The sequence below is a fragment of the Sceloporus undulatus genome, chromosome 10 (genome assembly GCF_019175285.1).
Source record: "Sceloporus undulatus isolate JIND9_A2432 ecotype Alabama chromosome 10, SceUnd_v1.1, whole genome shotgun sequence".
In the NCBI taxonomy this organism is placed as follows: domain Eukaryota; kingdom Metazoa; phylum Chordata; class Lepidosauria; order Squamata; family Phrynosomatidae; genus Sceloporus; species Sceloporus undulatus.
In genome coordinates, this window is record NC_056531.1 from 5,784,460 (window position 1) to 5,796,729 (window position 12,270).

A 12,270-nucleotide genomic window follows, 5' to 3' on the forward strand; every position below is an offset into this window, starting at 1 on the left:
AGGAGGGCGACCAAAATGGTGAAGGGTCTGGAAACCATATCCTATGAGGAATGCCTTAGGGAGCTGGGGATGTTTAGCCTAGAGAAGAGAAGGTTAAGGGGTGATATGATAGCCCTGTTTAAATACTTGAAAGGATGTCACATTGAGGAGGGAGCAAGCTTGTTTTCTGCTGCTGCAGAGACTAGGCCCTGGAGCAATGGATGGAAGCTCCAGGAAAAGAGATTCCACTCAACATTAGGAAGAACTTCCTGATAGTAAGGACTGTTCGACAGTGGAACACACTCCCTCGGAGATTGTGGTGGAGTCTCCTTCCTTGGAGGTCTTTAAACAGAGGCTGGATGGTCATCTGTCGGGAATGTTTTGATTGTGATTTCCTGCATGGCAGAAGGGGTTGGACTGGATGGCCCTTGTGGTCTCTTCCAACTCTGTGGTTCTAAGGGTAAAATACAAATGGAGAATACAATAAATTACAGAATAAAACTCATTATCCATCCCCCCACACAACACTTAAAATTCCCAATAAACAATAGCAACGATAAAATAATATCCAGTGATTAAAAACAGCAGTAAGACGATGGGAATCCTGGGGTATTCTACATGCGAGGTCCATATTGACAGGGGCCAAGTGAGTTAATCGGAAATTAGTCAGGGAAGGCTTGTCGGAAGAGATCCGTCTTGACAGCCTTTTTAAAGCCGCCAAGATTGTCAGTGTTCCAGATCTCTTCCAACAAGCCTTTCCATAGTTTGGGAGCAGCAGATGAGAAGGCCCTCTGGATAACCTCAGCTGGTCTGGTCTTTATTGGCTGCTGTAAGTTCTTCCTAGAGGACCTAAGTGCACGGGGTGGATTGTATGGAAGAAGGCGGTCACACAAATAGGTTGGACCCAAGCCATGAAGGGCTTTATAGGTCATTACCAACACCTTGTACTGCACCCAAAAACTAATAGGCAGCCAGTAAAGTGGAAACTCTATTTTGTTTTTTAAAAAATGTCAAAACATTTCTACCATGCCTTTCTAATTCGGAGCCTTTCCACGACCATAAAGAGGCCAATTACGCGACTTTGTAATTGATCCTCCTCACACATACATACAAAGCAGCTAGACTATTACATTCAAGCCCCACGTATGAGGCCATGATCTTGTTCCTCTCGAATCCTCTGAAAGGTCCCAGCTCTACCTGATCTAAGCCTTTCTCTTCTCTGTTTGATTTTTAGGCAATGGATTTAAACGTTCCAGTACTGGCCAGGAATATCCCAGGAAATGCTGCAATAATCACAGACAAAGCAACTGGACTATTATATTCCAACCCGGAGGTAACAAAGCAAAACCTGTGACGCATAATTCAATCCTATGGACACTCACTTGGGAGCAAGCATTCATAGGATTGTTCTGTTTAACTAATGGCAGTGAGGATTTGGGGATTTAGGGACTATACAGTTTTTGCCACAGAAGGAAGCCATGGCAACCACACACCGCAGCCTCCAGAAGGACTAAAAAGAACCTGCTTCTGGGCGGTTTCTTTTTGTGTCCCGGAAGGGGCGCCATAAGCACGCTCGCATGCCATGATGATGCCCCTTATGCACAGCACCGTTTGGGCGCTGCGCTGCACCTACGTCATCATAGTGTGTGCTATGTGGACGGGCATGTACCATAATGGTGCCCGGGTGGCGCAACAAGGGCTTCAAGCATATGGACGCTCAGCCCTTGTGCGCGTACAGGCTGGGATAAATAGGCGGTCTGTACAGCCCCTTACTTGCCCACTGAGATCAATGGGATGGAAACCAGTTCAGCTTTGAGTGGATCATGGCCATTGTATTTACAAGTTCCAGTGAAGATCTATTTCCACCCTTGAGTAGAAAAAAGCCCCCCCCCCCCCATTAACATCCAAACCCTTCTTCCAGTAAGCTGCTGCCAGTTCCTCTGGAACAGACTGGGAACTTTGCTGTTGGGGACAACTGTTCCCCCTTCAGCCCTTCTCCCAGGAGAGGGTTCAATAGCCAAACCTCTAGGCTTTCCTCCTCATCCTACCTAAGAACTTTAGGTGCATAGGCCAAGCAGTCAGGCGACTGTGTAAACAAAGGAACTGAAAGAAGTTAAGATTCTTCTAAATAAGAATAGATAGCCTCACACATATGTGAAGAATCATACAATCATGGAGCTATTTCTCCAGGCATAAACTTAGGATCCAACATCTCAGTCAAAGCATCTCAGTAATACCATCAGATAAACTAGAACATGGTACAATGGATGCAAGCTATAAGAAAAGACATTCCACCTAAACATGAGGAGGAACGTCCTGACAGTAAGAGCTGTTCGACAGTGGAACAAATTCCCTCGGAGAGTGGTGAAGTCTCCTTCCTTGGAGGTCTTTAAACAGAGGCTGGATGGTCATCTGTGGGGGATGCTTTGATTGTGAATTCCTGCATGGTAGAATGGGGTTGGACTGGATCAGGGCCCTTGTAACTCTATGATTCTATGGAAACATAAATCCCAAACCCATCTAACTAAATTGGTCCCTTATGCACTCACCCATGGGGTTGGAGAGGACTCAGGTCCCTCAGCTGCCTACTTGAATAGGAGAGAGCACTCCTTTTGCCATGCTGTACTCCCTGATGAGCAAAGATGAAGGTAAACCAAAGAGTTCTTGGTAGGCTCTGGTTTACAGCTTTTGTCATGAACCTTGTTGGTTGACTCCCTTTTTGTGACTACGTTGTCACCTTGACTAGCTAGGTTACTGTATTAAATGTCTATTGAGCTGACACTGAGCCAGCCTTGCAGTGTGATGCCTGCCACCTTGCAGGGCTGTCATCCAAGATCAAGGGCAACAATAAAACCACAGCTTTGAGGGTTTTATTTGTGCATACAGAATGTCGGCTGAGTGGTGACTCCCGCTAAAGGTATTTGTTGGAATTGAAAGGGAATGTTAAGTGATGAAGCAGTTTGATGGGTTTTAAGGAACACCTGTATGAAGTTTTTGAAATAGTTATATCATCTATATCTGTAGTGATCTCCTGACATACCCAGATTGGCATACATTAGGCAGAAGGCTGGCAGGGCAGCCAGCCATACACACACACACAACACACACACACACAGATAGGACTGTGACAGGTGTAGTATTGGTGCAGGTTTCCAGGGCACTTGGGTCTCAGAAACTGCCTGATGGTGCCAGATGGTAGAACCATCCCTGGTAAGCGCAAAGTGCTGTCTAACATAGAAGCCACTTTTTCTCATAAGAAGAGGCCTATTGGATCAGACCAAAGGGCTTGATAGTCCAGCATTCTGTGCACTTTTGTCAACCAGTTGCCTGTGAGAAAAGCCCATCTTGAGTTCTGGAGAGTGCCTGAATGTGCTGGATGCTAAGACTGGTAGACATGAAGTGCCCATTGACACCCAGGTCCATTTCTCCTCAAGAAACACAGTTAAAATCTGTGTGACTATGCAATGGATCATGTTCAGAGTGTTTTGTAGCATCCTACATTGATCATTTTTAATCCTGTTAATGTGAAGGATTCTAATGGCTAGTGCCACTGGCATTCAACTAGCAGAAGCAGCAACAACCGCCAAAATCACATTGCCATTTTGCATGCGCATTGCTTCTGTGGAAGTTTCACCTTATATCCTAATTAACCCATGGCCATAATTAGACTTCGAATGGATGGGAGCACAAGAGAATTAATCCTGTTGATTTTGTAAATTTGATTTCAACCTCCATCGATAATCAGCTAAGCACAGTAGAACCACACTATGATGATGATGATGATGTTGATGATGATACAAGCCTAGTTTAAATAAAACTGCAAAGTGTAAAGTTCATTTTCTTTAGGTGTGTATGATTAATGCATACTACGAATCAAAGTCTTGGAAAGTTGGATTATATATTTTCATTATGTTTTAGCAATAGTTCTCCCTACTCTTGCCCATGAAAGAGAAAAATGACAGCACCTAATATTTTCTCTCTGGAGAATTGATTATGCCTCATGGCTTTCCATAATGAATCTCTTTGCTAACAAAGGCAGTTAGATTCCTTGAGGACGAATTTTTAAAAAACCCACTTACTGTATATACACAACTATCAGTCGACCTCATATATATGTCAAGGGCAGGTTTTGGGCCCAAAATTATAGATTTTGATATGATCTGTGGATAATTCGAGGGTAAAACCTAGGGGCATGTAAGAAAAGATCTAAAGGATGAAGCAAAGGAAAGCAATGCCAAAGAACTTACCAAATTCCACTTTAGTTTGTGCTCACACTAAAGATAGGATGAATGAGCGAATAGAAGGGAATCAGTGCTTCCAGGACAGAAGTACCTCCCTAGCCAGCTTTGGAACTTTTATAACACACTTTAAAATTGTTGTTGGTCTTCCCTTCCATCTACAAAGAGGAAGGGCCTGGCCACATGCATGCCATAAAGGGCAAAGTGAACATTGCTTTTCTTAGCAGTAGTAACAATTGAATTAGGCCCACGTATAAATCTAGTTTTGCCCTGAAGGAACTCCTTTATTTTTCAAGGTTTGTGCTGTGACTTTTGCAATACCCTTTCCCTCTAACCCTCCTTAAACCCCATCTTACCTCTGACAACTTTGGAAGAATGATTTACAGTATATACTCATGTATAAGTCTAGAAATTTTAGTCAAAAACCTGACCCCAAAAACCTAGGTAGACTTATCCACGGGTCAGTGTAAATACTATACTTGAACTCTTATTTGAAAGGGACCCATCCCCTGGTGAAAGGCAAGAGGGCAATCTGTCCTGGAAGCACTGACCTCCCTTTACTCTCATTTCCATCCATCTTTTAGCGTGAGCCAAAACAGTTATGCCTGCCATAAATTTGTAGGTTCTTTGGCATTGTTTTCCTTTGTTTCATTATTTAGATCCCTTGTTGCATGTCCCTAAGTTTTACCCTCGGCTTTTCCAAGGGTCTTATCAAAATCCATAATTTTGCCCCCCAAACCTGCCCTTGACTTATACATGAGGTTGACTTATTGTTGAGTATATATGGTAGTCCCCATACACAAAGGCCAGATTTAATTTCAGACGGGTTTGGGGACCACATGCTGGGGGTGAATGCGAAAACATAGGACCAAAAATGTCACATTTTAGCTGAATGTTTTTGGCACAAGTAACAGCAAAATATTCAGTGGAGTCTCATTCCTTGGAAGTCTTTAAACAGAGGCTATGTGGTCATCTGTCGGGGATGCTTTGATTGAGAGTTCCTGCATGGCAGAATGGGGTTGGACTGGATGGCCGTTGTGGTGTCTTCCAACTCTATGATTCTATACTCTGCCCTATTCACTACCCCCCGAAAATCATTTATCTCACCCAGTGCTTTTTCCCTACGAACCTGACATCTGCTATATATACTACCAATTCTCAAGTAGCTGGTATACAGGCCAGTTCTTTCTCAGCCTCCCTTTCATTTTGCTGCAGCTGTGGTTTGCCATGCATCCACCTTGGGGTGGTCACCTGCTCTTTGGTTGTTTGGTATGTGCCATAAACATTGACAGTGCAACAGTGATGATAATAATTTTTGTGGGTTTTTCAGACTATGTGGCCATGTTCTAGAAGAGTTTATCCTTGACCGTTTCACCAGCATCTGTGGGTGGCATCTTCTTTCTCTAAAGATGCAAGCCACAGATGCTGGCGAAACGTCAGGAATAAACTCTTCTAGAACATGGCCAACAGAGCCCTAAAACCCCACAAAAAACTATGGATGCCACCAGCCATGAAAGCCTTTGACTTCACAGTGATGATAGCGTTAATGGATAACGTTCTGTCTTTCCAGGAATTTGTCCAGTTGTCCAAAAGCCTGATCGAAGACCCTTCTCTGCAGAGGGAAATCGTAACAAGGGCAAAGGCGTATGTCACAAAGCACCACTTGTGGGAAGACGAAAGGAATGCGTATCAAAACTTTGTGCTGAGGCTTCACTGACCTAGTGTTTGGATTAGATGTCCCTCACAAGCCTACCTAGGTCTTACAATATTTGGAAGGAAAGAAGGGAAGAAGACCCTCCTCTTTGTTCTGTCATGCCCATTTGGTGAAAACATGAGAGGGGACTTTCTTATTTGTTTGCTCCCAGGTTCTGGAGCTCCCTGCCTACACCATCCGAAGGACCACAACTTCTCCACCTTGAACTAGGTCATAATTATAAATAATAATACTGGGGATGGGAATTGAACAGCCCACAGGCCATGGGTGAGCCACAAGGCCATTTTTCTATCCCACATCCTTACCTAATTTTTGCTCTCTAGAGGGACACACCAACACATCACCAGCAAACTAGACGTAATGTCATATTGCTTCCAGTTAATATTCAGGATTGATTTTGGCCACATGAGGAAGCTTATGGGAGAGGCTAAAACAAGACTGAGAACCTATTAGGTTGAGTGTTCAACTAGAACTAGGACTCTGGAGATCAGGGTTCAAATCTCTGCTCAGTCATGGAAACCCACTGGATAACCTTATGCAAGTCTCTCTCTCTCTCTCTCTCAGCTTTAGTGGAAGGCAATGACAAATCTCATGTGTTGGGTATGCTTTGATTGTGAGTTCCTGCACGGCAGGGGGTTGGACTGGATGGCTCTTGTGGTCCCTTCCAACTCTATGATTCTGTGAGTCCTCTGAATAAATCTTGCTGGGAAAGCCTTTGGCGAGTGTCACCATAAGCTGTAATTGGAGTAACAACAAAAAATGCAACCAAAAAAAAGCATTCAATGTTTTCAGGCATTTTTAAGGGTTTGGAGTGATCTGGGGGTAAAAAAATAACCAGAAACGTATCCCTGAAAGATTTAACAATTGGAAGGGGATCTGGGGACATGTCCCAGAGGGCTTAGAGAACTGCAGAAATGGGACTGGGCCACAAAAGCTGCACTTTCCCCACTGCTGTCCTAGCTGCAAGACAAAATTGGCTGGACAGGGAGAATTGCTCCTTGTGGAAGCTTTCAAGAATGGTGATTCCCCAATAAAGCCAGGTGTACAGCCTTGCTTTTGTATGCATGTGATGAGAATGTTTCCATTTCCCACCCTGCAAAAAACTAGAATTAAAATTCCAGTCAATTTGAGGGTTTTTTTTTTGTGGGGAGAGCAACATTTTTGGGGAGCAGGTGTGACCTGCTGGCTCGACCCTGTAATAAACACTAAAGGTGTATCCTGGCAGCAACTGAATAAATATTTTATTGTGGGTTTTTCGGGCTATGAGGCCGTGTTCTAGAAGAGTTTATTCCTGACGTTTCACCAGCAGCTGTGGCTGACATATTCAGAGAATGAACCTAGAGTCACACAGTATATATATCCCACTCTCTTCCATGCCAGCATTCTCTGAAGATGCCAATCACAGCTGCTGGTGAAACGTTAGGAATAAACTCTTCTGGAACACGGCCTCATGCCCCGAAAAACCCACAAAAAACGATGGACGCCGGCCATGAAAGCCTGCAACTTCACATCAAGCTGAATAAATACCTCTTTTAGGGCAATGGCTTAGATTCAGGTCTTGCTGTGACATAAGTGACAATGTTGGCTGGGGTAAGTGTGCTGCCAGTAAAGAATCACATCAGCTAAAGTTTACATGGTATGTACTAGAGACCTCAAAAAACATTTTTTGTACCTCATAACTTATTTGAACCATGGACAATGAAGAAGGGAAAATAAAAATAATTTATGTTCACTACTGCATGTGATCTGATTGTCTCGGTTATTATGTTATTTGCTCATCTTCATTTCTCAGTCATTGGTATTAAGCAACTATGTTAGGTCCCTGTGGTTCCAAAAGAATGATTGCAAGTCATTGCCTGTTGGTTTCAGTCTTCCCTTCTTTCTCTTGCCATTCCATGTCCATCCTCTCCCCCCTCCCACGCCCCACAATTTTGTTATAAACTCCCTCTCAAAAGTAATTCATTAATATAACACCATTACTTCCAAATCCTGGAGTGCACCCTATGTAAATAACACCTATTTTTTGTGATCTCTGTGGCTCACACGACTGGATGTCACACATGTCTAGATCCACTCACAGAACATTCCAGAGCAGTAACCAAAAAATGGAATGTCTTGCAAATGGATCTGCACATGCTTGAGACCCAGTTGGGTGAGGGCATAGATGGCCACTGAAAGAACTACAGTTACAGGTAAGCAACATGCTGTTTCTCCAGTAACCTGGGATTGGTTCTTTGAAATCCTTTAATTGTCCAGGTTCTAGCCCTTAAGTATCCTGTCTTGAACTCGCTGCCCTACCTCTAAGCAGCCTTCCATGGGCACCAGGGAATACAATAAGGGTCCAGAAGTTGTAGTCCTCCAAATGTTGATGGACTGCAGTTTGTAGCATCCTTCATAATCTGTGTTGTTTAGGGGTCGAATTTACAGTCCAACAACATCATCTAGAGCAGTGGTTCTCAACCTTTGGTCCTCTGGATACCTTGGACTTGATCTCCCAGAATCCCTTCCCATTAGCTGTGTTTGCTTGGGCTTCTGGGAATTGAAGTCTGAAGCATCGGGAAGACCAAAGCTTGCGAACCACTGATCTAGAGAGACATATTTAGACCACCCTTGGTCTAAAGGCATGCGACATATTGACGTTGTTGCAAGTTTAGATTTTGTTTGGTTGAAAGATCACCTGAGAAGTCTGAAAATTTCTATCCCAGAGAAGGAAGGCATCCCAGTACAGGCAACAGAATTTTGGATCTCAACCTTTGCAAGGGTAGCATTGCTTTAGAAACAGCCTTTTCCAAAATAGTTGGGCGGGTCCCCCCCGGGTGGGTCGCCGAGGTTCCTGTAAAAAAAACCAAAAAACAAAAAATACACAAAAACAAAAAAAAACAAACGGGCGTGCGCGAGACTCTGTTATGCAGGGCTGTACTTTAACAATTTTATAGACAAATTGCTACTATTATAGTTCGTGGGTGGCACGAAATGTTTTCTTCTTCCTAGGGGGGCATGACAGAAATAATGAGAAGCACTGCTTTAGAAGGATGTTTCCAAGAATTCCCTGCCTGGGGGGGAAAAACTTGGAAAAAGCTGGAAAAGGCCTGACATATTCTCTAGAAAAGTGGAAAAACTAGATAAGTGATGTGGAAAGTAGGAACTGGAAGGGTAGGAGGATTTCCCATCACTAGTACAAACTGGAATTGAGGCCTGGAATGTGACAACAGAACCCCCTATGATGTTAGCAAGCAAAATCAATGTTGAAAAGGTTCTCTGAGGACAGAAAGTGCGAGAAACCACTGAAAGGAGGAGTTGATTAGCTTCCTTTTGACGGGTTGCTCTTACTCCTGGTGACTGAAGAAGCTTAATAACAACAGAAAATAACTTGTCTTCTTTGGACAGGGAAATAACTACCTTTTTGTTGTCATGATGGCGACACTTGTTAATTTGGGTTCGCTGAGCTATCCATTACAACTTTAAATCACGCTGGTCAATTTTCGGATTGGAAGTGGCGTCCCAAAGGAGCGGCAATTAATCCACCCAGCCATCCAGGCTGCTCTAACCTGTCAGCATGTAACAAGTCTGCCTCTGACAGGTCTTTGGCATCCCTAGTCAATTGAGGAGCTCTCTAGGTTGGGCACTGAAAGGAAGATGTTAATTGGGAGGAAGACGATCACAGCCCAATTTACAGCCAGGATGACACGAGACCCCAAGAACTCCAAGGAGAATTCTACCATTTGGCAGAGTCCATCAGCAGGCATTAATACCTGTCAGCATTAACTCTTAAAGGCCCAAGCAGCTTTTCTTTCCAAGCAGCCGCATATCGGTCATTACAAAACAGCCTGGTAGCGGAGATCTTTAGGAGAGACCCATGTGAGAAGATTAGTGCCTGTGGAGGTCTGTTTGATGGGTATGCAGGTGTGGACTTTTTCCCGCATGGCTCCAGAATGTAAGAATGCACTCCTTTTGGAAGTATAGGGTCTGATGTTAGAATCCTTGTTAGTATTTTACCAGATGTATGTTTTATGTATGTGGGGATGATGGGGGTTGGGATGCTTTTGATATGGCTAGTAGTAGATATAGATATGTAGGAGCTGAGCTGTGCCAGGTGGCTTTATCAAGAGTCCTTGAAGGCTCTTCTCAGAGGCTTGGAATGTAGGTTTAGAGTTTAAAGGGATAGTTGCAATGGGGGGGAGTGAAGAGGAATGATTAATGGTGAGAAAGAGGTGGGGATATTGTTGTGCGGGCTTTGTAGGGGGTGGAGTAGATAAACCTGGGGTTTTTATGTATTGGTTTTGGTTGCGGGGTGGGGTGGGGGGGGGGTCAGTCTCAGCTTAAAAGCTGAATGGAGTTGAATTACTGATCCTGGAGCTATCAATAAAGTTCTGCTTATTCATCATAAGACGGACTGGTTGATTTTCCTAGATACAGATTCCACATTCTGACACCTGAACAGACAGGTCAAAATAAAGCTGCTTCTGGTCACTTTGGAGGTATGCTGACACACACATCTTAAAAGAGGCCAGAAGCTGTGCCAAAGCCGCGCTCCAGTCCTTAGGACTGGAGCATGGCTTTGGTGAGATATCCAGCCTCTTAGGACGCATGCAACATTTAAATAGCATACCTCCAAAGTGACCCGAAGCAGCTTTATTTTGGCCTATCTGTTCAGGCGCATTGTCTCTAGATCAAGGGAACTAGAAATATAGTGTCTAGATCAAGGGAAGTAATAGTGCCCTTCTATTCTGCTGTGATCACGCCCCACCTGGAATATTGTGTCCAGTTCTGGGCACCACAATTCAAAAAAGATGTTGAGAAAGTGGAGCGTGTCCAAAGGAGGGCAACTAAAATGGTGAAGGGTCTGGAAACCATGCCCTATGAGGACCAATTTAGGGAGCTGGGGATCTTTGGCCTGGAGAAGAGACAATTAAGAGGTGATATGATAGCCCTGTTTAAATATTTGAAGGGATGTCATTGAGGAGGGAGCAAGCTTATTTTCTGATGCTCCAGAGAACAGGACATGGAGCAATGGATACAAGCTACAGGAAAAGAGATTCCACCTCAACATTAGGAGGAACTTCTTGAGAGTAAGGGCTGTTCGACAGTGGAAAAAACTCCCTCGGAGAGTGGTGGAGTCTCCTTCCTTAAAGGTCTTTAAACAGAGGCTGGATGGCCATCTGTCTGCGATGCTTTCATTGAAAGTTCCTGCATGGCAGAAGAGGGTTGGACTGGATGGCCCTTGCGGTCTCTTCCATCTCTAGAATTCTATGATTCTATGAGTCATGATTAATTTCTGCTCCCACTACTTTTAGGATTGGTGTGAACAAACATATTTTCCCTTTGGCCTTTGTTGTTGTTTTGATTGTTTGATTATTGTCCTGATTTTCATGGTACTCCCTGTTGACAGACTGAGGAGGACACACTGGCACACTTTGTAGTGGAATTTGTGGAGGGGTGATTCACATGCAAAGCTAGACCTGGAATCTATGGCAAAGCTTGGCAGCCTCACAGAATCCCCCGGCCAATGTGTCCCTAAGCTCTGGTTCATAGTATACCAGAACTAGCTTGCTATTTGACCTGCAGAGTTGCCAGGTGTAAGGAGAAATTTTCCAATTGCTAAATGGGAAGCAAGGAGAGGAAAAGGTATATTGAATACAAAAGTCATTCCTCCTCACCTTCCATCCTAGCTAATGTAAATCTTCCAGGTAATGAAGTTAAATTCCCAAAATTAACACAAGTAAGGGCAATGTTACTTTGCCGATGGAACAACTATCAGTTTCTAGTCACTTTCAAAAGTTACTTTTTCAGGGCATTTTTAGTGGTACATCGACATGAATTGTTTGAGATTTTTTCACATCCTCAGATTGGTCATAAGGGTTTCATTCTCTCTCTCTCTCTCTCTCTCTCTCTCTCTCTCTCTCTCTCAGAAAATGTGCAAAACAATTGAAAAGTAAAGAGTAGTCCAACAAGCAATGCAGGCAACATTTTCAACATTGTGACAACGAATGGGAATGAATTACTTGGAGCAAATAACTTGATTAGCTCTGAGTTTCTGATCTAAAACACACTGCAGATATAACCCAGTTTAAGAACACTTTAACTGTCCCGGCTCAATGCTAGGGATTTCTGGAAACTGTAGTTTTGTGACACATTGAACCTTCTCTGTGGTACCTTCTGGTACCACAATAAACTACAATTCCCAGGATTCCCTAGCACTGAACCAGGGCAGTTAAAGTGGTCTCAAACTGGATTATTTCTGCAGTGTATTTTGGACCTCTGCCCCAGGGCTTCTGACCTTATGCCACCCCCACCGATTGCTCTGCCTGACTGCAATGCTACATACACACATAGAAACAT

At 43.8% G+C, this 12,270-nt stretch overlaps 1 protein-coding gene across 1 annotated transcript in view; it reads left to right on the forward strand.

The window, feature by feature from the left end:
- The window catches only part of GLT1D1 (glycosyltransferase 1 domain containing 1), a 48,040-nt gene extending 40,757 nt beyond the window's left edge, over positions 1 to 7,283 (forward strand). The window contains exons 9-10 of the mRNA XM_042441871.1: positions 1,214 to 1,312; positions 5,788 to 7,283. Coding sequence (XP_042297805.1) covers positions 1,214 to 1,312; positions 5,788 to 5,934 — 246 coding nt within the window. The 3' untranslated portion in view covers positions 5,935 to 7,283. The remainder of the gene's footprint in view (positions 1 to 1,213; positions 1,313 to 5,787) is intronic.
- The last annotated feature ends 4,987 nt before the right edge of the window (positions 7,284 to 12,270 follow it).